Here is a 24,538-nt window from a genome sequence, read left to right as displayed (position 1 = left end):
TCTGGTTTTTTTTTTTTTTTTTTTTTAATATTTATTTTTTAGTTCTCGGCGGACACAACATCTTTGTTGGTATGTGGTGCTGAGGATCGAACCCAGGCTGCACGCATGCCAGGCGAGCGCGCTACCGCTTGAGCCACATCCCCAGCCCCCTTACTTCTGTTTTGTTGATAATAAGGAGGCTTAGAATTTGAGATGTGTCTAGGATTTCACTGTTAGTTCATATCAAAGATATGACTAGGACCCTGGTTGTCTAATTCCTAGTTATACCTAGTTTTTTGCTTCCTATTTTTAGATATACTCCCTTGTTTTTTCCTCCAGCACTGGGGATTGAACCCAAGGGTGCTCTACCACTGAGCCACATCTCCAGCCCTTTGTGAGAGAGTCTTCCTAAATTGCTAAGGGTCTCACTAAGTTGCAGAGACTGGCCTTAAAATTGTGATCCTGTGTCAGCCTCCTATGTCTCCCATTACAGGCTTGCATCACCATGCCAGGCTGACCTAGTCCTTTTTTCAGAACTAAACCAATATGGAACTCCCTAGTCCTCTCCCTCAAAATTGAAATCTGAAGGACCTTGTCTCCTAATGACCTCTGTTATAGGCTAGCCCAGGAAAAAAATCAAGGGAGGATAAAGTTCTGTCCAACTAGTTTGTCTGTTTGGGAAGCCATTTTCCCTGGTTGGTTACCCAGGTCCCAATATGAGAAAGGCAAGAAACTGAAATGTCTTAATTTGTAAGCCCATTCTTTTGAACGGCTCAGTTAAAATGTTTTGCAAAGGACTTTAGTGAAAGGCTCATAGTTGGCTAGGGGATCATTTGTCATCACAACCTGGTTACTATAAGCAACTTGGCCTCTTTGTTGGGAGAGCAGTAGATTAGCCAAGTGTCTGAATGTAGAAAGTGTTATTAGAAAACATGTTTTGCATAAACTTCATTCTAAGAACATAAATGCAATAAGTATAGGGAAATGCAAGTGCCTTTGAAAGCAAGATTCCGACAAAGTTGCATAACTCAAATCAAATTTGAGAGTTACTTAGAGCTAAATATTTGTATATTTTTTGACTGGACTTGTCTCCTAAAAGTAGAACACTTTTTTTTCTGATAATAAACACATTAGTAGTCTTTCCAAGATTGATTTTGGAAATTTCATGTTTCTAATGGTAGGGGAAATAGGTTCTTTCTAATTAAATCCTCCATAAGAAGAGGATCTAAAATCAGAGATTATCACTGCTGCATCCTGTAGTGCAGTCAAAATGAGGCATGGCTCTGCACAGTAAAGCCAGAGGGCACTGTTGCTGCCACCTTTCCACCAAACATTTTTTCTTGTGCTGCTGCATGATGTCATAGTAGACGAAAAATTAAAAACACGAAGAAAACTATTTCAAAATAGACATTTAATGTAATCTTTAGGCCAAGGAAAAACACGGATAATACATTGTCTCCAGTGAACCGCCTACCAGAACAGGATGAGCGCAGTCCAGTTTTGAAGGCCCTCATTTCATCCTACTGGCATAATTCCCCTTGATTTATTGATTTGTATATACTACTTATGCGTCAGAAGGTGCATTCTTGAAGTTCCCACCACCTCCACTATTGCTATTTAGCTTCAAATGCTGGCTTCCCAAAGGGAGGGGTTTCTTCTCCTTTTCCTACAGAGGTTCTTAACCTTCAAGGAGTTTGACATCTCATGACTCTTAACTCCATCCCCAGAAAAAAAATGTGCATATGACACAAGACTACATATAATTTTGTGGGTTCAGGGACCCAAAGGCCCCCTGTGGTTTATAAGGCCCCAAGTTAAGGAACCCCTGTGCTAATGATTTAAACAATAGTTTCCTTAGGGAAACAGGACAAGTGAATGAGGACTGGGTAAACCATGGTGACAGGAAGGAATAGTCATTTAATTTTTTACTATTTTTGGGACAAGAATTAGTTCTCAGGGCCACCCTGCATTTTTTAAGAGCAGAGCTACTCAAGAACAAAAGCAGCTGTAAGCACAGTTAAGGAGACAGAACAGAATAGTTGCTGTATAAGAAACATGCAGGGTCCTTCCTTCAGCATCCAAGAACCTCATCTAACTAGAAGTTTTTCTTTTTATATTGGGGATTGAACCCAGGGGTACTTTACCACTGAGTTCAATCCCCAGGCCTTTTTATTTTTTGGAGACAATGTCTTGCTAGGCTGCCAAGGCTGGCCTCATGCTTGTGGTGATCTTCCTACCTCAGCCTCCCCAGGTAGCTGGGATTACAACCATGCACCACTTCACTGCTTTACATTGGATTTACAGTGATGTGCATTTCTAACTTAGTTCAACCCTCATGGAAGGGTGGACAACTTTTTTTTTTTTTTTTTGGTGTAAGCACTTAGGTATTGGACAATTAGGGTAAGTCCTTGGTAAATTTAATATTCCCTACCTTCAAACATCTCAGCATAAAGAGCCACCTGCCACTGCCAAGCACCATGTTAGAGGCCTATAATTCCAGCTACTAAAGTGGCTAAGGGCAGGAGGATTGGAAATGTGAGGCCAGCCTCAGCACATTACAGAGACCCTGTCTCAGAGAATCAAAAGGGTTGGGAATGTAGCTCAGTTGTAAAGTGCCATGGGGTTCAATCCCCAGTACTGAAAGAAATAGCTGTCCCATAAATTTACCTAATCTAATCACTGCTTGTACTAAGAAAGCAAGGTTTACTAAGAGCCTCATCCAAGCATCCAGGAACTTCTAGCCCTGTGGGAGTGGGGAGGCAGGTAGGGAGGGAAGAATTACTAGAAACCAACTTGTAGGAATGAAGGCTGTTAGTTGTCTGTCCTAACAAACTGCCAAATTGTGTTAGTAGACTTGAATGGCCATCAGGAAGCAGAATTAAAATTAAGCTTCTGACTGTAGCTTCTGTGCACTCTCCAAAACACATTTCTCCAACATCATGAAAGAAAACCAAGGCACTAGAAAGCAAGCACACTTTAAGTATTTAAGATAATCAAATATTTATATTTTGGCTGAACTGTATATTGAAGCATACTAAAACCTATTCATTATTGGGGGGGTCACAAATCAAAAAAAAAATTCTCCCATTTTTTTTTCAAACTGACAATGACTATTTCATCATCTCTCCTCAAAAATGTAGTCATAAATCAAGAGTTAGGTCTATAAATCACACTGAAACTATGTTACATTTACAAATATTAAATTTATTATAACTAGAATGAATTTAATGGTTCTCAGATTTGGCCACCTTGTAGCTCCGCTTAAGGAGGGGATTTTTTTAAACAGAAAAATGCATTATAACTTGGTCAAATTACTTACACATTAAAAAAAAAATCCTTCTAAAGAGGAAAACAAGAAAAGCAACTCTTCAGTTTCACATAATTAAAGAACAGGAGAAAGCACGCAAGCTACATCATAGCTAAATTTACCAAACCAACCAAAGCCGGGGGGATTTTTTCTTCTGATTATGTGTCATAAAAAGGTCCGCTGTCTTATATACACATGTATATAATGTTACATTCCAGCACTGTAAAAAGTCCCCTTTGCCCCCCTCCCCGCAAGTTTCAGTCTAGTCTCCAAACTTGGAAAGTGGCGCACGCTCCTGCTGCCGGTGCAGTTCGTTCTCGGTCAGCAGCTGGAGGTTCTCGGCGCGCAGTCGGTCCAGCTCCAGCTCCAGCTCCCGCACACGAGCGTCGTCACCCAGCCGCTTGCTTTCCAGTCGCAGCCGGTTGTTCTCATCCTCCATGCGCGAGAGGCACTTCTCCAGCTCCAGGTACTCTTTGATGAGCTCCTGCTTACTCATATTCTGCAGGCTCTCCGCATGGTACCGCTCGTACGTCTCAGAGAAGTCCCGCTGCAGAAACTCGCTGCCATCCCCTCCCATCCCGTCGCTACCCCCGTCCTCTTCACCGGCTTCTTCCATAAAGTCCTCATCGCTAGTGTCGGATTTGGCGGCGGTTCGTTTGGGGTAGAGCCCGGTTTTGAGATCTGGCTCCTCCTGGTCGTGGTCATCCATAAGGAACTGCGTGGTATTATAGGGCGCGACCGGCTGGCCCTTGGCGAACATCTCAGCTCGAATCCTGGAAGCTCGCAGACTCTGCTTCTCATCGAACTTTTTCTTCTCTTCCCAGGTCAGCTTGTAGTACGGTTTCCAATGCCGCTTTTTCTTGGAGGGGCGTCTCCTATGTTTCTTCTTGCCTAGCTGTCTCTGCTGTTGTCCCCACGCCTCCTCTCCCCCAACGACAGAAGCCCCCAACTTGTTGGCCTCGTTGTCATGACACGGCTGGGCAAGCGCCTCGGACGTCGGTTCTCCTCCCGCCGGTGAGGAGACTCCGCCAGCGGACATGTCGTCCCCATTTTGGCCCTTCTCGCCCACTTCCAGGAAGCTTGATTCTGGACAGGCCTGGGTCTGCAGGGGAGGAGGATGGGGCTCCAGACTCCCTTCCCTCTCTGGCCCCGGCCGGCCACCCGACTGGGGGGACGCTCTCGATTGCCACCTACCGTCCTCCGCGGGCACCCGCTCCTCCGCGCCTGGGGGGCTCTCAGGGTTCCGTTCTTCATGGACAACAGCAGCACCTGTACAGTTGCTAGTTTGAGACTGGTGTTGATATTCTGACAAGAGTGGTTCGGCCATGACTAGAAGAGTCCGCGAAGTTTGAGGAATTTTGTAAGTCCTTAAGGGAAAAAGAGGTTTATCTTTTCTTTTAAAATATGTCCAACAGTTCTCTTCGGTCTGTATTTTCTGCAGTGTCGCCTTTAGCCAGTCCTTCTGTCAGCAAACTCCAATCCCAACTTGGGAGCTCAAGTCAGTAAAGGGTTAAGCGCCCACAGCGCGGCCAGCTAGCGGGTCCGAGGGGTGCAGCCGCAGGAACAGTACGTAACGTGCGGACTGGGTGGGCTTCAAACCTCCCCGCCGAATGCCCCCACGATCGAGGAGTTGGGCAAGAAGAGGAGAACCAACGGGTTAAGTTCAGCCCCGAAGGGGTTAAAACTACCCGATGACGCTTTCTCGGAGGGGCCGAATCCACAAAGGGTTAAATCCCCTGCCGCAGAGCCCACAAGGGGTTAAAGTCCCAGAGCCACCTCCTCCCACTTCCACGGGTGTCGCTCCAGCCCGAGCTCCCAGTTCCCTAGGCCCGGCCGGAGCCTTAGCCGAGGACAGACAAACTCATCTCCCCTTTGGCTCGATGCTCTGCTCAGCTCAATTCTCCTCCGCCTCCTCCTCTTTTCCTCCCTCCCTCCCTCCTCCCCTTTCAGACAGCTCCTCTTCCGCCTCCTTCCCCGACTTCCCCTCCCAACCTGCCTTTCCACCTGCCAACTTCCAACTGCTGCCTCCCAGCCCTCTGCGCCCCTTTTATATAGAAGTCTGTTCGTCCCCCCCATGCGCATGCGTAACGGAGTACCCATCACTGAATGCCGGGAGTCGTAGTTTCCATCTTTCAGGCCCGCCATCCTCGCGCGCCGTGCGACGTAGCCAATCCCAGATCACGCAGGAGGCGTCTCCCAGGCCGCCTCCTTCCATCGTTTAGCCCTTGCTAGAGAAACCCGAGTAACCATTGGTCAAGAGTCGCTTGTCTCACCAAGGAAGGAAGGCCAATCGCAGAGGACATGGGGCGGGTTCTGGACCATACCATTCTGCTTCAGGAATACAAGAAGATTCCATGGTCTTTGGGAGCCCACACAGAATATTTTTATGAAAAGATGCGTTTTAAAGACTATTATCGTATTCTGTTATCAGCGGAAGGGTTCCGACAATGATAAACATTTGTTAATTAAAGTAAAAAATGGTTTATTCCTAAAAAGTAGTCCCTAAAGTGTAAAAGAGGAGAAATCCTATAAAGAAAGATGCTGGCCACAACTACAAACTCTCAATTCATAAGACTACAGCAGTGGCTTAAAGGTGGGTTGTTGGTGCCTGGGCCGGACATTTGCGGAAGGATATAGTCAACATGTTTTTGTAAAAAAAAAAAAACGCAAAAGCGCATGAAGAAGTAAACAAATGAAGAATAAAAAAGTGCCGCCTTAAAGAGACAGTATGACCGCCCTTTCGTGAAGCAGCCTCAGATGAGGCCTCGGGAGAGAAGAGAGCGGGTTCGAGTCCCGGGTGACGTCGATCCCTGACTACCTCGGGAACCCTTGGGTGAAGGTGGCCGAGTTCCAACCCCTGCCTGGTCCCTGAGATCCGTCTTCGCCCCAGGGGCCAATGCAAAATGGAGATCGGCGACCGAGCCTCTCCGGGGGGCCGGATCTAAAGCGCTGGGTGGGGGTGAAGGACTCGCCCTCGGATCTCGGCTTCTGTCGAAGAAAATGGCCTCCTGGGGCTGATTTGGTCTCTTCACTTCCGAGACCTAAAACATTTCCTCAGCTAGGTCAGGGGAAGCTGGGTCATCTAATGAGCATCATTCTTGAGAAGGGGTTCGAAATGAATGAGTTTAAATAAACAGTCTTGGGTTTCTAGAAGAGAAGGGGGGTGTCATCCACAAAGGTCCTCCCTTCTCAATGGGTGCTGAACGAGAATGAGGGAGGGAGGTAGGGAAGCAGGGCCAGAGGCTTCTCTAATGAGGAGGAGGGCCTTGCCCTTAAATGAGGATCCAGGACTGGGGGGGTAGATTCGAGGCTGCGGGGGTCGGGTGGGGGGATTCTCCAGTGAGAGGCATTCTCCCTACGCAAAACTCTGTCCAAAGATCCGGGAGAGCCCTCCACTTTGGCATAATCGCCACTTTCCCCCAGGCCACCCACCCAGTGACCCCTTCTTATTCCATAATAGCAATTCCTTACATTCCAAATGGTGTAGATTGGATGAGGTTCTTTTAGGCACAGAACCGTTTGACCTCATCATAGCCCAGTGAGGTAGGCAGGGCAGGAATTATTGTTTCCATTTTAAAGAAATCTTTTTAAAAATGTGGAAATTAAGTGACTTGTCCAAGATCACCTGAGAGCTAAGTGGCAGTTCTGGCTAAAGTGACCCCCATGTCATTTTTCTTTCTGTCAGAAACAGAACTCCCTCCCCACTCACACACCTTTTGTTCCTTAAGAACTCTAGTTTGAGTTCCTTTTATTTCCAATAGCCTTCACCTAATGCAAACCCTTATTTCATCATTTGGTAGTTAAGAGGGCACAAAGATTAATAAAATGTCATACTTGCTTCAGGTTGTTCATGGACTGCCACCAAACCACAGTGAACCAAAATGGTAAGTAAAGAAAATCCCCATAAAGGCTTGTGAGCCAAGCTGTTTGTGAGTTGGCTCTTAAGATGAAGAATTTTCGTGCAAAGTGGCAGGAAGAGACATTTTACTTTTTTTTCCCCCAGTATTTATTTTTTTTAGCTTTTAGGTGGACACAATATCATTATTTTATTTTTATGTGCTGCTGAGGATCGAACCCAGTGCCTCGTGCATGCCAGGCAAGCGCGCTACTACTTGAGCCATATCCCCAGCCGGAACGATTTTACTTTTTATTATTATTTTTTGAGAGGGGATCTCGCTGTTTCCAAGACTGGTCTGGAACTTCTGGGCTTAAGCCATTCTCCTTCAACCTCCTGAGTAGTTGGAACTATGGGCCTGCGCCCCCACCCCTGGCCAGAAGGACGTTTTATGAGGAGTAGGCCTCCTATGGGAAGCAGAGTATTGTCTAGGAGCATGAAGTAGTTGGTAGGGCGGTAGTAATGGGCATGTTCAGTGCAGACTGCCTCCAAAGAAAAAGAAGCAGAAGTGACTCTGGGACGTTTCCAGGTGTTTTGGAAATTACCACCCCAGCTTTGTGTGGGCTTCAAGTAAATCAAGTCTATCTGAAAAGCCTTCCCTCCTCTGAATTTCTTTTCTTTTTCTTTTTTTTTTTTTTTTCTTTTTTGGTACCAGGGATTGAACTCAAGGGCACTTGACCACTGAACCACATCCCAGCCCTATTTTGTACTTTATTTAGAGACAGGGTCTCACTGAGTTGCTTAGCGCCTTGCTTCTACTGAGGCTGGCTTTGAACTCATAATCCTCCTGTCTCAGCCTTCCAAGCCGCTGGGATTACGGGCTTGCCCCACCGTGCCCGGCCTGAATTTATCTATCCCTTAGGAGGCTCTTATAGACCAAGAATCCAGAAGGAAGGGTCTTGGTAGAGAATTTCACTAGGAGAGTCAAAAGCCTTTCAAACTTTTACTATATTTTTAGGCTTCAGAGAATTGAGGCTGAACCCAGCCTCAGTTTACTAGATGGTTCAGCTATAAGGTCTCATTTGTCATACTGGGGGAGAGGTGATCAGACTCATACAGTGTGAAATTCTGCTATGAAACAAGGGGCCAGGCACCTCAATATTGACTGAATTTCATTCCTTTGTCAGACATTTTATCTGGTCAATCATTGTTAAACCGCACTGTTAAACTCAGGCTTGCCTTTTGATGAAGGGATCATTCCTGTTTCACAAACAAGGAAACCCAGGTTCAGAGCAGTTAAGAATCTTGCCCAGGTTCACAGAGCCAGCATGCAAGGGGAGGACTGCATCCTCCCTGCAACCCATCACCAGTTTAGTCTTTCTCCAGCTGCCCTGCTGCTGTTCATCTTTATCAATGAAGGCCAAAGAGTGACTGTGGCTTCCAGTGGGGCAAATGATGGCCAAGCTTGGGGCAGTGGACAGGGGCTGAGGGAGCTCAGAAGTCTAAGGGACTCTAGCCAAGGGCCTTCAAGATTGCTTCTTACTCAAGGACAGAAAGGTCCTGGGACCCAAGTGGTGGCAGCTGCTGGAGGTCAATGCTGCTACAGTCCTCCATGACTCTGAACCCTGCCCAGGCACCAGGAGGCACTTGGAGTGGCCAGGTCGAGATCAAATACAGGCTGGTAGCTGGAGCCAGGGTGGTCCAGCAGGGAAGACCGGGCAGGCACGGACCAGAGGGAGGCTTAGTAAAAAAAAGTTACAAAAGTTCAGAAGCCAAGCGGTCCCTAAGGTCTAAGCAGGAGCTAGGCCTACCTTAATAGGTCTTGTCCCCGTCTCCGCATTCAGCGGAAAACAGGGGCGGGGCTCCCGCTGGACATTGGCCTTCCAGAAAGTTCTCTTGGAAGATGGGAGGTATGCTGAGGAGAGGGCCGCGGGCATAGCGAGAAGCCGCCGCTCTCCCCTTCAGACAGGGCCCCAAACTCGGGCCCTCCTTGTCACACCCCGCCCCCTTGCTCTGCCGGGACCGGCCCTACCAGCCCCATGTGCCCGGACGGGCGGGAAGGCAGGGCGCTGGGAGCCAGGGCGCGGCCGCCCGCCGGGGGCCTGTTTTCCCTCGGTTTGCCCGGGGAGGAGGGAAAACAGTCCTCATTCAGAAACTAGCCGCGGGCCTCTGGGGCCGTCCACGGGGCACTGGAGGAGGAGCCTGCCGGGGACCTGTGCCTCGCGCACCGAGCCCCTTCCCGCTCCCTTCGTGGGGGCCCAGACGGCAGAAGATTGAGGTTTTATTTTATTTAGTGAAACATTCATTCGTAAAAGAGTCTTCTGTCGTAAAAGAATCTTCTGTGAAGACGTCCTGAGCGGTGTGTCGGGGCGGCTGGACAGGGAAGCAAGCAAGATCGGCGCTCCCCGCCCTCCCCGGGCCTGCGCACTCCTCCACCTCCCAGCCAATCCGTCTTCCAGGGCCTGGCCCAAGTCCCAACTTGCCCAAGAGCTGAGCCGCCTCTGGGAGAAGCCCGGAGTCAAGTGACCCAGAGGGTGGGGCCGGAGGGGCTGAGACCTGGCAGCCCCGCCCTGCTCACAGCCACCCGAAAATGTGGCGATGAGCACCTAGTCTGCAGCCTTCCAGGACAGCGTGAGGTGGGTGGAAGGAGAGTCTGTGTGACCTGCTGGGAAGGGTGGGGTCTTATCGGGCCCCTATTGGGTAAGGGGGTGCCAAGGCAAACGCGGATGGGAGGGGATTGCTAATGCTTTTCTCCTAAAACGTGGGAGACTCAGGGCACAGCAGGACAGGAGTTCAAAGCCCCCTGGGTTGACTAGAGGCCCCTTGCTGAAGTCACCTCTTCTGGATCCGAAACTGCCGGAACAGCCACTGGACGACGAAGGGCCACAGGAGGAGGAAGAGCAGCGTGGGAGCCGAGAGCCTGAGAGGCCAAGGCCGAGCCCTGGGCCTGGGCCTCTGCTGTCAAGAGGGAAGGAGTCAGAGGCCATCCTAGGCTCAGCACAGCCCTCCTTAGGAACCTGCTTCCAGAACTCACAGAGAATCCTGCCTCCCCAAGATTGGGAAGATCTTACCCCCAAGTCTGAACCACTAGCTGGCAGTGTCCCTGACTCCTTGAGACCCAACTTCCTCCCACATCTTCCAGGCCCAGATGCCAGGACAGGCTGGAGGGAGGGACTGGCTCCTCTGGGCCACACAGCAATGACCCTGTTGTTAGGACCAGAAAACCCTGTATTGTAAAGGATGTGCCACATATTTTAAACAAGGACCTGATGTTAGTTTGTAAATGTTCTCTTCCAGCCGGGCCTGTGGTGCACACCTGTAATCCTAGCTACTGGAGGCTGAGGCAGCGGCAAGTTGGAGGCCAGCCTCAGCAACTTAGCCAAGCCCCAAGAAATTTAAAAAGATCCTGTCTCAAAAGGGCTGGGGATGTAGCTCAGTGGTAAAGCGCCCCTGGGTTCAATCCCCAGCACATACATACATACATACATAAAAAAATAAATAAAAATCATCTTCTAGAAAGAGCCAGAGCTCCTTGGAGAAGTGGCAGATTCCAGGACTGGGGCAGTGAAAGGAGCTGGTGGGGAGTGTGTGGGGCCTCTTGTACCAGAAAGCCAGGTAGCTTCTAAAAATGAAGGAGGTCATGTTCTAAGAAGGAAAGACCTGGCTTGCAAGGATCTCCACTGCCAGACTGGAGACAATCTGGGCATCAAAAAGAATGATCATTACAGTTGATTGGGATACTGAGTCTTTAAAAATCAGGAGTCCATAATCTACTCAAAAGAGAAAACTAACTGGGATGGGGAATCACACACTTGTGACTTGGAGGCTGAGGTAGGAGGATTGAAAGTTTGAGTCCAGTCTCAGCAATTTAGTGAGACCCTGTATCAAAATAAAAAGGACTGGGGTGTAGCTCAGTAGTAGAGGGGTGCCCTGGGTTCACTTTCCAGTACTGTAAAAAAAAAAAAATACAAATAAAACTAGAAGTTTATCACCATTGAGGAGACTACTTTTAAGTCAACTCCTTACTTTAAAAATAGATAATTAAGGGCTGGAGGTTACAGCTCAGTGGCAGAGTGCTTGCTTAGCATGCTTAAAGCCCTTTCAATCCTTAGTACCCCCCTCCCCCCAAATAATAATAAGGTCTTGGGTTCTATGCCAGGTGTCATATGCACAAACAATAAGAAGAAAGAATTAAGAACTTAATCTGCTTTTCCATAAGGGATTGTATTTCAAGAAAACCCAAGATAAACAGGGAAACCCTATAGAAATTTTTCATCTAATAAATGTTACAGGAATAGAATTTTAAAATCAATTTTTTTTGCAATCACTAATTAAATAATTGATTCAGGCAAAGATAATCAATTGTTGTCAAAAACTGTGTGGCAAATGCTGAGGAACCAGATATTTCCTGGATTCAAGAGGAAAACTTGACTTTACATAGATGGAGTGAGATCTTCACCCCTTCTTTTATGCCAGCAGACCTTGCTAGAATCTCTAGTAGTAAACATCCAGGTATCAAATGTCCTCTGATGTGAAGAACATCACCTCTGGTCCAAAATCTTTAACCTGACCCTAACTCAGTTTCTTATTTCTAATGTCCAGTTCACAGGAAACACCTTGTATAGAGGATACGTTTCCTTCCCAAGCCTGATCAGTAAGCTAGTAGCATGGGAATGCACTGGTCTAGATTAAAGGACACTTAGAATAGAGATGCTTAGCAGCAGAGTGCTTTTCTACCATGCTCAAAGCCCTGGGTTCAATCCTCAGTACCCGCCCCCAAATAATAAGAATAAGAATAATATAATCACTTAAAAGACAGAAGAACTGGGTGCAGGTTATAGTCCTGGACTGAGCAAACAGCAGCTGGAAAAAGCAGTTTTAGGACAACTGGAGAACTGTGAATTTGAATGCGGTATTTGATGAGTTAAGGAATTAGTTGTGTGTGATAAAATGTTTTGGCAAGGTAGTAGAATGTTTTTGAGAGATGTAAATCCAAGTATTTTGAGGTGAAACATCATGATGTCTATAATCTACTCTAAAATCCTTGGCATTTAAAATTGGCAAAAAGTAGAAAAGTAAAAGAAAAGAAAGAATGCCCTGTGGGGGGAGGGGTGGTTCTGAAAGTCAGCCATTAAGAAGGGATGTTGAAATCCCTGTTGTAATGGCTCACACCCACCATGCTCAGTGGGTTAGGGGTCACCCCAGAGATCCCCACATGCAGCCAACCCTCTTCTGCTCTAGCCACCCCAGGCTTCTCAAGAACATACCATGCATACCTGGGCCTGGTGGTGCATACCTGCAATCCCAGAGATTTAGGAGGCTGAGGCAAGAGGATATCAAGTTCAAGGCCAGCCTCAGCAACTCAACATGGCCCTAAGCAACTTAGGGAGGAAACCCTGTCTCAAGGGGAAAAAAAGAAAATTTGGGGGACATATCTCTGTGGTTAAACCCCCCCCCCAAAAAAAAACCAAAAAAACACCTACTGGGTTTTCAATCCCCAGCACATCCCTCCAAAAATAAAAATAAAAAACCCAGACCATTCAGAATGCTGGGTACCAGCGTAAAAGGGGAGACCAACTTGAGGCTAAGCCCAACTCCATCCTAAATGTTAATAATAACTGTAATAACAGTGGACTGCACTGGAGGAGGCCTTGCTGGACACTGAGCACTGCAGAAGCACCTTTGTGCATCTCATTGAGTCTCTGTGCCCTCAGACAAGTTACTCAACCTCTCAGAGCCTTAGTTTCTCCATGTGTAAAAGGGAGATGAAAAGAAAACCTATTTCATGGGCTCACCATATGGATTCATTGACAGAATGCAGATATTTGGCTGCTGGGGCTCCAGAAATGTTAGCAGTCATTTACTCAACATGGCTGAGCTGGATGGAGGATGCAGGACTGAATGAACTGTTTGGGGGTAAACCCTAAATCTGAGAATTGGAGTTTTGGCTGAGGGGCAACAGGGACCTCAGCCCCACTGCAAAGCTCAGATACCTCGTGGTCCTCCTAATTCTTGGTATTAGCCTCACGCTGGGTTTCTTTCAGGCAGAGGTGGATAAGCAGGGAAGGGTCCTCTTCCCACTCTCCCTCCAGGATAGAAGTACTTTAGACCCCCTGACCTCCCTGCCTGCAACAGAAGCCACAGCATTCTTTGCACAGAGCTGTGGGCAGATGAAGGCATGGTGACAACGACAGAAATGGCTTGATGAGGAGCCCAGAGCAGAGACAAAGTTCGGTACCAATCTCATCCCAATTCTTAAATAAGGGAGGGGGACCTCACCTGCTCAGGGGGCTGGGGCTTGCTTTCCAGGCTCTGCAGCCTCCCCTGGACATCCAGCATGTTCTCCTGCAGTGCCCGAACTGTCCCCACCAGCCATGTATCCAACTCCTGGGGCCCCAGCAGGGTGACCCCCAACCCTTCTGCAAAGCACAGAGACACAGGGAAGGGGACTTAGCTATGGTGCAGACTTGGGCAGGTCTGGGAAAGTGTCTAAGTAGAGCTGAATGCTTAGTCCCAAGTGTGCCTCTTGTAATGTCCTCATCCACAGGGCTGAGTACTGGGCTGTGGTGGGTGAGAGGATTGAATCCCACAATTTCCAGTGATTAGCTGGAAGGATATGGGTAAATCTTTAACTTTGAGGAGTCTCATTTTGTCATCTGAAAGTTAGAAGGACTTGGGGGAGTGGCTCAGTAGTAGAGCGCTCCCCTAGCCCTCAAGGCAGCTTGCTCAGTGAAATAAAGGAAATATTTATGGACATGCTCCTTTGGGGATTTGGCACACAGGAAATTCTAAAAGGGAATAGGGCAGAATTCATCGTCTTTTGAGATTCCCAAGAGAGAATTTCAGAAAATTTTGGTGACTTCCCAAAGCCATGAAGCTGGCAGTGACAGAGCTGTCCTTTCTCAGCGACCTGCTGAGGGTATAGACTCTTGGGTGGCCTGCTGGTGAGGAGGCAGGGCAGGGGTTTGTCCACCCAGGCAGGCGTCTGCGGCTGTTTGGCAACTTTTGCTGGGCAGAGGCTGCTGTCCCCAGGACCAGCTCTAGACTTTTACCTTTGCCCTAAGAGCGAAGCCAAGGGAAGGCCTGGGGCCCCAGAACCCTGGAGAAGGACAGAGGGGGTGAAAGGACAGCAGGAGCTCACCTTCCTCTCCAGGGGGCTCAAGACTGTTTCTGGTGTCAGGCTCTCCTCCAGCTGCTCCCCTCTGCTCTGCCCAAACCTGCTGAGATGAGTCACAGGTCCAGGGGTGGAAGTGGAGAACCAGGGCACAGTGGGTGGGGAAGGGGAGGGAATGGAGGGTAGTCTCACCAACTCAGGTTCTAGCTGCTCCAGGGAATCACAGAAAACCTCCAAGTCCAGGTCTCTGGGTGGCTGGGACTCTGGGTAAGGGGAGGTAGGGTTATTGCCAAGAGGAAGGCCCTGGAGGGAAGGGAGGGGTGCAGAGCTGGGCAGAGACACCCATTCAGAAGATACCAGGAGTCCTGCCACAGCAGGCACTACAGACCCCAGGAGTGAGCCCCTGGAACAGGCATCCCAGAGCCTGTCCCCTGGCCTTTGGAAATGTAGGGGGGCTCAGTGTCCATGGGCAAGAGCCATGAAGGTCACAGCATGGCATGCCTCCCAGCCTGCTCTCCTCCACCCCTCCTAGAGGTGGCCACCACCAGGCTGGGTTTAGTCCTTTGTGCCTCCTGCCCAAGCACTAACCTGAGCATGGGGGTGCTGGCTGCTTGGGATGGCAGGGAGGTCCAGGGACAGCCCCATCATCACCATTCAGCACCTGCACTTTCCAGCCTGTTAGGACACAATATCCAGAGATAGGGCTGGGGAAAGGCTGGTACCGCTTAAGTGACATCAAGTCCCTCAGCCCCATTAGCTAGAAACACTGCTGGACACCCAGTCCATCAAGGGCACTGGCTGGGGTCCTTACAGGGACATCAACTGGGGCCCTCGGTGTCCAGCACCTCCCTTCCCAGCCCCCTTAGCCTAGACCTAAGACAGTTCACTTGAACTTTTGGAGCTCCCATGCTCGGGATCTGACCTGTGACCCTTCTCAGGAAGCTTTCTGGGGGCCTCGGCATGTCTGGGATCACCTGGTACAGGGGCTCGAAGTAACCAAACATATCCTCTGCCACCTCGCCCAGTGGAACGGTGTCGATCACCTGTGGGGGAGGGGCTCTCATGGAGAAGAGTTGGCCCTTCCCACCTCTGCTCCCTCTGTCCTCTTTCAGTAGGCCCCTTCCCCCTTACTATGCCCTGGCATACACTTCTACCTTGCACCCTGCAAGACACAGGGACAACAGGAAGGTGGTGATTCCCAAGTTGGTATCAATGTGAGGAGACATGATGGAGATCAGCACCAGAAGGGTGAGGGGCAGGCCACCAATCTGGAAGCTTGGGGACAGAGAGCCACAGCCCTTCATACCTTCTGTGCCACCAGTTTCATCTCAGTGATGTAGGCGGACATGGCCTCCTCCCTGCTCATCTTGCCCAGGCTGTTCCAGGCATCCCTGGAGGGTGCGGGGAGGGGTAGAAGGCTGTTAAAAGGCTGGTTAACAGCTGAACCGAAGTTGCTGGGCAGGTGAGGAGCTCACCACTTATATCGTCCAATGGGGTCCCAGAATCCAGGCCTTGGGACCAGGCAGGGCCCCATGGTAGCTTGCTTGTAGTAGCTATAGAATCGCAGCATCTCTTCGTAGGACGGGCGGTAAGAACCTGGGTACAGGATTAGGAAGTGGAGAACACAACATCACCTCCAGCTCCAAGAGAATAGAGGGAAAGGGGGAACACCCCTGGAGAGGGCAGAGATGGTGAGGGGTCCCATCCATCTGGACAAGGACAGGAGGTAGCGGGGACCATCAGGATAGTCGAGGTAGGAACTTGTGTGAAAACACTGCAAGGATCTTCCTCACTAATTTCTTAGAGTCTTACCCCCGCATCCTGAACCCCAAAGCGCTGGTCCCCGTAGCCTCACCATTCTTAGGAAGGTTCTGAATGACGCTGACCGCAGCCTGGAACTGTTTCTGGTAGTCTGGCTCTGGGCTTTCATTCTTGGTGCCCATGCTTCTCCAAGCCCTGGGGCCCTACTTTGGGGCGACTCTGCAAGAACGACCCTCGGTGTGAGCAAGCCTCAAGATCCATGAGCCACGGGTCCATTCCCAGAGGAGCGTAACTAGGGTCGTTAGAGGCCTGAGAGAGAGCTGTGAAGTCAGAAATTGCGGCTGAGCAGGCTCATTTTCCCTACCTCAAGGCAGTAGGAGTGGGGTCGATGTGATGAGGACCTCAATAAGTGAGTGGAGAACCAGGTGCCAAGGGTTCCAGAGCTGACATGTCCCAGATGCGCTTTTCTAGGTGCACATCTCCAGCTCCTGGACAGGCGAATGAGGGAACGAAGGATCAGGGCGGGGCGAACAGCCTCGGACCAAGGGCCCCCATAGCCCGGCCCGGCACTCACCCCGCGACTCCCAATGCCGGGACACCTGGGTCCTCTCTCGCCACTAAGTGGTGGCTTCCGACTGACCTCGGGGTCCAGTCTGGCTGGGATGGGAACGCACTGCAAGAGGGTAAATTCAAGCCAATGAGAGGCACCGTTTCACATTCAGTATCTATACACTAACCACTCAGAACGGCCCTTTCAAGATTATGTAAATAGCGTCGCGGTGCTTGTACCAATCAGGCGGGGATAATCTACGTGTTGGACTCCCAAACCCGACAGCCAGAGGCGAGCTGCGGCGCCCCCCTGTGGACATAGTGAATAGTCGTGGGGTCATTGCGCCCCCTCGTGGAAATTCACTCCCGCTGGTTTTTGCCCACCCCGCTATAGGAGTCGTCCAACTCAGATTTTCGGATACTTGGGCGCTGGGGAATGAGAAATAGAGTCTTGTTTTGAGCCACGAGTTCTGGAGGAGAGACATCGGAGCTGAATTTTGGAAGATTTGAGAGTGACCCAAGAGAATTACGAGGATGGTACTCTTGGAAGAAGGGCTCGAAAGATCAAAAAGTACAAAGGTGAAGACTTGATATTCAGAAAGAAAATTCAAGGCTCCACAGGGGTGGGGACTCAAGTCAGTATGCAAAATCTCTGGATTGAAAATATCTGAGAATGGGGAGCAATAGGTGGCAGATCTAGGTCCTGAAAACAGCGGTTTTCTGTGTGGGAGGCCCTGCGGTGGGCAACTGCCCAGTGGCGGTTTGTGCCTGGCTCTCTGCCCTGACCCAGGACACCTGCTGCGGACAACGCAGCCATCAGGACATCCCACCCTTCTCGCTTATAAGCACACACCTGACACGGCCACCAGAATCTGCACGTGGACGTTGCCCACGAGTTGGTGTCAAGGACACTCACACAGCGTGAGGCGGACCACGGAGCCCCAGGCTGGGGTGTCAACCCGTTCAAGCTTCGAACCCCAGAACCAGTTCCCAATTTCTCGACTTGGTGCTTCCTCACTCTCCAGATCAGTCAGTTTCGGGACTTCCACCACTGAGGGTCTGCACTGGCCCGGCACCTGGAGGTTAATTCAGTGATGTCACTGCCAAGGCCTCCCTGTCCCCGCCCTTCGGGTTCTCTCTGCCGCGCCGCGCCGCTCGGTTCTCGAGTTCTGCGGGGTTTCCCGGCCCGAAGACCCTTAACCCAGGAGAGTCCTCGCAGAGACCGGTCCCTTGCCTGGCTCCCTCCCGAGTCCTCCTGGTGGAACCGATGAGAGAGGGTGGGGTGGGTTCCTGTGTCCTCTTGGAGTCAAGGGTCCCCGGAAAGGAGAGGGTGTTTGTGCGGGAGGACAGCCCTCGCCCCTCTAGTGCTCCCCCCGCCATGTAGGCTCTGACCACAGATGGGGCGGAGATCCGAAGATCGCATGGGAAAGGGGAGGGGACTCACGACCAAACGCGGAGACTCGGGGGACCGCACAGCTCCGGGCCTGGGGTCCCGCGGCCGGCTCGCGCCTCCCCTGCGCAGTCCTCGCTCCGCCCCTGCCCCTCCACCTCGTCCCTCCCTCTTTCCCTCCTCCCAAGGTCTCCTCCTCCCGACTCTCCCGGCGCCGCTAAGTTTCTTCTCTCGGGACCGCGCAGAGAGCCGGGGCCGGGCACGAGCGGTGTCTCCGCTGGTGTGTCCCCGAGCGCAGACCCCGGGCCCGGCCCCGGCCCCACCACGCCATGCTGTGCGGCTACTGGAGGAGGTGCCGCCGCCTGCCTGAGGAGCCTCCGGTGCCTGCTCAGGTCTCCGCGCCCCTCACGCTCCAGCCCTCGCCAGCGTCTCCGGACGGCGGCACCAAGAGGCCCGGTCTGCGGGCGCTGAAAAAGATGGGTCAGTGACACGCAGCGGGAGTTCAGGGGGGGCTCGGACTGTTCCCTGGGCTCGCTCCGGGAGGAGCGGGATGTTCCGGGCAGTCACTTCTGGGATTCCCAGGCGGCATGGGGCTGGGAAGCAATGGTGAAGATTGCATGCACCGTCTCAACTGGGGGTCGCACCTGGGGTCATCCTAGGTTCCCTGGCCGAGCCAGGCATCCAGGATGTCCGCGCCACCAGGAGGCGCCCGCGGGGCGTGTCACCAGAGTGTGAATTTGGGCCTGGGACGAGGATGGGGTTCCAGGGGACAGGGAAGTGGAGGGGGAGATAAAGGCTTGGAGTGTCCTTCACCCGGCTCTCTTCTATGGGTTCCCAGGACATCCAAGGTTCTTGGCGGCCCTTGGGAAGGATGAGATATCTGAGGCCGGTTCATTGAAAGAGAGTGGCCTCCCAAGAGAACTCCAACTCCAGCGACACAGTACTGGCAGGACTGTGGTAACCAGGGAGAACACTGTCAGAAAGCCCAAGTTCCCAGCTCAGACTTAAGGGAAGTCACTAGTTCGGAAGGAATGTAACTGGCATATTAAGCATGTCTCAGAAACAGCCAGACACAGGGTGACGTACACATGCAATCATACAATCCTCGGCACCTTCCGGAGAGGTAGGAGGTGTAATCCTCACTTCACAGGTGAGGAAACTGACTCAGAGAGGTCAAGGAATTTGGGATCACATAGTGAATGAAGGGCACCCAGGCTGTGCTCCAGCACACCACTGGTACCCTCAGAGTATGGGTGAAGTGAGACTTATTGGGGTGAGGGCTTTGAATAACAAGGGGGGAATAGATGAGAGCATTTTATAAAAGTAAAGTACCTTACTAGAGAACTGCCACTGGTAGCAGTTAGTGACAGAGGGATCAGGCATAGAACTAGGGAAAGACAGGGCAGAAAAACAGGGCTGCCCAGAAACACCGGGCCCAATCTTCAGGCAGAATTCAGATGTCCCAGTTACCAACCTTGCCTTCCCTCCACCACTGCGCCCTTCTCTCACTCATTCCACCTGAATTTATTGGGCACAGACTATGATCTGAACATTGTGCTTTATTTGCCAAGACCTGCCTACGTTCCCATCAATAATGCACGTGTCCAGCATTTATTGTGTGCTCTGTCCCTAGAGAGCTGAGCACATCAGCAAACAGGTCAGATAGTGGAAGTAAGAATGAGACCCAGAAAGGAGTGGGGTAAATGTAATGTCAGGGAGCCAGTGAGGGCCCTACTATACCCCAAAGCTGGAGGGCGATTGGAATGGAAAAGGGAGAAGCAGGTGTGTGGGGGGGCTATTCACAGCTTCTCCCTGTAGAGTTATAGACTCTATTTGGAAGGCAGTAGGAACCCCAGAAAGTTCTCAGGCAGGAGTTATATGGCAGTGGGTAGAGAAAGCCAGGGCGGAACAAGGGAACCCATAGGAGGGAGGCGGAGGAGTAGCTGGGGAAAGGTGTCGGAGCTCAGACTTGGGCTAGTGCAGGGGTGTGGGTTCAAGAAGCTCCTATTAGGTAGACAAGGGGGCTCTGTGATGCGCCATCTGGAAGGCGTCTCTGGTTAGGTGGTACCATTCTCTGGGCTAAGAAGCAGTGTGATTTGGGGATAAGGCATGGCCATGGTAAGGGGATCCACTGCCAAGACAGCCAAGGTTTTTATTTGTTTGGTTGGTTGGTTTTGGTACCAGGGATTGAACCCAGGGGTGCTTAACCACTGAACCACATCTCTAGCTCTTTTGATATCTTATTTAGAGACAGGGTCTCACCAAATTACTCAGGACCATGCTAAGTTGCTGAGGCTGGCTTTGAACTTGTGATCCTCCTGCCTCAACCTCCTGAGCCACTGGGATTACAGGCATGTGCCAGTGTGCCCTCCAAGGGCTATCAAGGAGCCAAAGAAGTGGAGTCAGCCCCTGATGGGGGTATGGATGCCAAGGGAAAATATAGTTGAGGCCACTGCACACCTGGCTGCCTCTGTCCATCAGTAGGCCAGGTGCTGGCCATGGCTGCAGCAGTGGTTGACAGAGACTTGCCAACCGGGGAGCTTGGATGCTAGTGGATGCATAATTATTAGCCTAACTCGGCACCCAACATCTGAGTAAGGCTGCACAGGCGCTCTGGGCACCTCACAAGGGTGACACTGTCAGGAACTATGTTGAGAATTGGAATGTCATCTTGGCCACCCTCCCTCCCCACACTGGTTCATCCTGCTGAGTGACTGCTGAGTGATCCCTGAGAGGAATGTAGGTCTGTGGGGACAGCCCCTGTCAAACCCCACTGAGCCCAAGGACAGGGTGGAGACAAGACCCAGGTGTCCTGGGGCTTAGTGCTTCAGGCCATGGGGGACCAAGGCCTAGGCCTACCACACAAGTAGCTTCCACTACCACCAGAGCCTCTGCCCCTCCCAAGAAGAGCCTACCCCTGCTCTTCCTGGGCCTTCAGCACACCCCTTAGGCTAAGAGAACTGATCTTATCTCAGATCAGGTCAGGGAACTAGGGCAGGGAGCGGCTCAGAGGGACCCAAGGGAAAGAACATTTCTTCGGACCACACAAGGGAGAATGAAGCTAACCGGGGAGGACTCCCCTCCTGCCCAATGGGAGCATCCCCAGCCCAGGGCTGAGCCCTGGCTTGGCCGGGGAATATGCAGAGGTGGGAAGACAGCCCAGGGAACCCCCCTGCTGGTGATCCCACTTAGTCCTGTGACATCCCTGTGGGAAAGTGCGCTTCTTGGTGACAAGTGAGAAACTTGAAATGGGAAGGGGTGAAGCCCCCACCCAAGACTGCGCAGTTAAGACCGTCTGCCTGTGCCCCAGCCTGAGTACCATGGTGCTCTCTGTTATCAAATGAATAAATATTAATTAACACCAGGTGCTCCTGGAGTATTAATCACCTTTGCTCATAATCACATGAGGTAGGCGGTACCCAGAGCCTCCTTTTACAAATAAGAAAGCTGAGGCTCAGAGAGGTTCTATAACTCACCCAGGTTCAAAGCTGGGTGTAGCTGAGAGATTTGAACCCCGGTCCAGGCTCCTAAGACAATTGAAAGAGAAGCTTCCACCTGGCGAGGGCCTGCTGCTGCTCTCTCCAAGGTGGCCGGCCAACCTCCAGAGGTCCTCCTAGGTTTTTTGTTTTTGTTTTTGTTTTCCTTTGTCGTGCTGGGGGTGCAACCAGGGCCTCACACATGCTAGGCAAGTGCTATACCACTGAGCTACACCCCAGCCCTATGGGACATGCTTATACTAAAAAAGCATTCGTCGTTTTCCTGAAATTTACATTTAACTGCTGCCCTGAGTTTTATCCAGCAGTCCCAGCTCCCCAGAGCCCTGTCTGCGCCTGTGCCCTGATGCTCCGCCCTGACCCCTAATCCTCCCAGCAGGCAGAGGACTGAGTAGGCACAATCCTGTTCTGTCCTCTCCATGCCTGCACCCACCCCTGGGCTCTCTCGATGGCCCATCTAGGATGTCTCCTGCAGGGTGAGTGGGACTGTCATTGGTGGGGTTGGCAAGTGGGGGTCTCCACAGTGACCCCCATCCCTGGCAGGTGCTGGCTTGGTGGTGGAAAGGGCTGGGTAGCCCTCCAGGCTAAACAGGGACATCCTAAGCATGGGCTGGCTTTCTCATGTCCTGTGGCCCCCTCACCTTTTCCTTGCCCCCAGTCTCACCTCTGCCACCAACAGGCTTCATGCCTCTTCTGGCCCCACCGGGAAGGTGCTGCTACCTCCATGTAGCTGGCATGGTCAGGGGGCGCACCACCCACCCTTCCTGCCTTTGTTTATTCTTCCAAGAATGCTATGGACACTGGTGTTCCCTGCCTCCAGCCTGGGTGTGGCTGCCAGCTGGAGTGAGGGGGACCCACCGTGCAGGGACTGCCTGCTGACTAAGGGGCCAAGGTGGGAAGATGTTTGGGAACCTGTCCTTCTGCTTGTCCTCTCCCAGCATTTCCTGGGGCCGGGCACCAGGAAACGCTGCTCATTTCCTGCCCTTGGCCTTGGCACAAACTCTGTTCCCTGCATGTCTCAAATTCCTGCAGGAGCCCTGGGCACCCTTCCTGAGTGTGCACTGGCTCTCACACACACACTGCCTATTCCCCTCCCCAACATTTCCCCCATACACACACCCTATTTGCACATACCCTGACTGGAGACCAACCCCTCCTTACACACCCTGCCCTCTGCATACCACCCCTATTACACACCCAGAACAACATAATGCCCCTGCTACTTCCCCAGGCCTATGCTGGCCTGCCAGCACCCTACACGGCCACCTCTGCACCCACCCTGGCCTTAGATGACCTGCAATATTTTCAAGTGCACAGCTTGCCCTCTCTGAGCTTCAGTGGCTCTCCTAAGACTGCCCTGGTTATTGAGGCAGTCTCTGGCTGTTGGCTCTGGCTGTTGGCTCTGGCCACCAAGGCAAACTACAGAGACCCCAGATCATAGGGCCTGGTGAAGGCCAAAGTTAGAAATGCTAGGCCATGGGCTTCTCTGGGGCCGAGATGAGCAGTGGGTTCAGGGAAGGTATCTGAGCCCCTGGGGCTCAGTGGGCGGGAAGAACCTCATCCTGTCCAGAAGAGGACCAGTATGGAGCCCCCGGGTATGAGGAAGGCAGCTGCCTCTTCCTTCCTGGGGCACCACTCACCTCCAGAGCCTGCCCCGGGTCCTGTCTTTGTTATTATTTGCACCTATTATGGGCCAGGCCCTAAACTGAGTGCCTCGTGCCTTTTCTCATTTGGGATTAGATTCTTCCAACTCTCAGCTTGATCAAACTCTACCATTCACCCACCGGTGACCACAGAGGGGTTGGCTAGATGTTCTTTGCCTCTTTAGCAGCTTTTGTTATTATTTGTTTGTTAATTTTCTTTTTTGGTACAAGAGATTTAACCCAGAAGCACTCTACCTCTGAACTACATCCCCAGCCCTGTTTTTCATTTTATTTTGAGACAGGGTCTCACTAAATTGTGAAGCTGGCCTCTAACTTACTTTCTTTCTCTCTGTCTCTCTCTCTCTCTTTTTTTTTTTTTGTACAGGAGATTGAACTCAGGGGCACTCAACCACTGAGCCACATTCCAGCCCTATTTTGTATTTTATTTAGATACAGTTGCTTAGCGCCTTTCTGTTGCTGAGGCTGGCTTTGAACTCAATCCTCCTGCCTCAGCCTCCCAAGGCATTAAGATTTAAATCATATGCCCCCAAGCCCAGCTGGCCTCCAACTTTCGATCTTCCTGCCTCAGCCTCCTCAGTTGCTGGGATTACAGGCATGTGCCACTGCACCAGGTTAGCAACTTTTATTATTAAGATATTAATCCATGCTGGATGCAGTGGGCAAACCTATAATCCCAGTGATTTGGGAGACTGAGGCAGAAAGATCACAAGTTCACAGTCGGCCTCAGCAACTTGGTGAGATCCTTTCTCAAAATAAAAAAATAAAATGAGCCAGGCGCATGGCACACTCCTGAATTCCTACCAGCTCAGGATGCTGAGGCAGGAGGAACATGAGTTCAAAGCCAGCCTCAGCAATGGCAAGGCACTAAGCAACTCAGTGAGACCTTGTCTCTAAATCAAATACAAAAAAGGGCTGGGGATGCGGCTCAGTTGTTGAGTGCCACTGAGTGCAATCCCCAGTACCCTTCCAAAAAATAAAAACGAAATGGACTTGAGTGTAGCTCAGTGGTCAAGTGCTTGCCTAGCATGTGCTAGAATTCAGTCCCTAGCACCACACACAAAAAATGAGAGAGAAAGAGAAGGGGGAGAGACAAATCCAAAACCTTACAGCAAAAACTAATCAGTCTTCATCATTGAAATCATGGATGAGACAATGCCTGACACATAGCAGTAACAGTAATAGGTAACATTCATTGGACCTTTAGCCACGGTGAGCTAGGCACAGTCACACACACCTATAATCCTAGTGACTCTGGAAACTGTGGTGGGATGATGGAAAGTTTGAGGCCAGCCACAGAAACTTTGCAAGACCCTGTCTCAAAATCTTAAAAAATTAGGGGCTGGGGATGTGGCTCAAGCGGTAGCGCGCTCGCCTGGCATGCGTGTGGCCTGGGTTCGATCCTCAGCACCACATACAAACAAAGATGTTGTGTCCGCCGAAAACTA

At 51.1% G+C, this 24,538-nt stretch overlaps 3 protein-coding genes across 12 annotated transcripts in view; 1 reads left to right on the top strand and 2 right to left on the bottom strand.

Annotated features, from left to right (window-relative positions):
- Nucleotides 1-1,373: 1,373 nt before the first annotated feature.
- HEXIM1 (HEXIM P-TEFb complex subunit 1) lies at nt 1,374-5,315 on the bottom strand. The gene has a single exon (XM_081271404.1). It carries the CDS (start codon nt 4,611-4,613, stop codon nt 3,549-3,551), a length of 1,065 nt encoding a protein of 354 aa, XP_081127530.1. The 5' UTR covers nt 4,614-5,315; the 3' UTR covers nt 1,374-3,548.
- A 4,076-nt stretch (nt 5,316-9,391) lies between these two features.
- ACBD4 (acyl-CoA binding domain containing 4) lies at nt 9,392-18,107 on the bottom strand. 10 transcript variants are annotated; one of them, XM_081271409.1, is made up of 13 exons: nt 17,990-18,107; nt 17,399-17,621; nt 16,571-16,669; nt 16,361-16,484; nt 16,048-16,215; nt 15,711-15,831; nt 15,542-15,626; nt 15,158-15,278; nt 14,824-14,910; nt 14,428-14,498; nt 14,263-14,341; nt 13,401-13,540; nt 9,392-10,079 (listed from the first exon to the last, which is right to left on the bottom strand). In XM_081271409.1, the coding sequence occupies exons 5-13, from the start codon at nt 16,163-16,165 to the stop codon at nt 9,954-9,956; spliced, it is 948 nt and encodes a 315-aa protein (XP_081127535.1). In that variant the 5' UTR covers nt 16,166-16,215; nt 16,361-16,484; nt 16,571-16,669; nt 17,399-17,621; nt 17,990-18,107; the 3' UTR covers nt 9,392-9,953. The 10 variants fall into 10 exon arrangements, with proteins under 10 accessions (XP_081127535.1, XP_081127536.1, XP_081127537.1 ...); XM_081271410.1 differs by having other exon boundaries at nt 14,263-14,338; XM_081271411.1 differs by having other exon boundaries at nt 14,263-14,338; nt 16,091-16,215.
- PLCD3 (phospholipase C delta 3) overlaps nt 18,094-24,538 on the top strand; it is a 20,635-nt gene continuing 14,190 nt past the window's right edge. Inside the window, exon 1 of the mRNA XM_081271774.1 lies at nt 18,094-18,415. Coding sequence (XP_081127900.1) covers nt 18,265-18,415 — 151 coding nt within the window. The 5' untranslated portion in view covers nt 18,094-18,264. The remainder of the gene's footprint in view (nt 18,416-24,538) is intronic.

This window comes from Spermophilus citellus, assembly GCF_964194105.1.
Source record: "Spermophilus citellus genome assembly, chromosome: 17".
In the NCBI taxonomy this organism is placed as follows: Eukaryota; Metazoa; Chordata; class Mammalia; order Rodentia; family Sciuridae; genus Spermophilus; species Spermophilus citellus.
The sequence above is the reverse complement of the archived record's forward strand: the minus strand, read 5'-3'. Positions and strand labels throughout refer to the sequence as shown.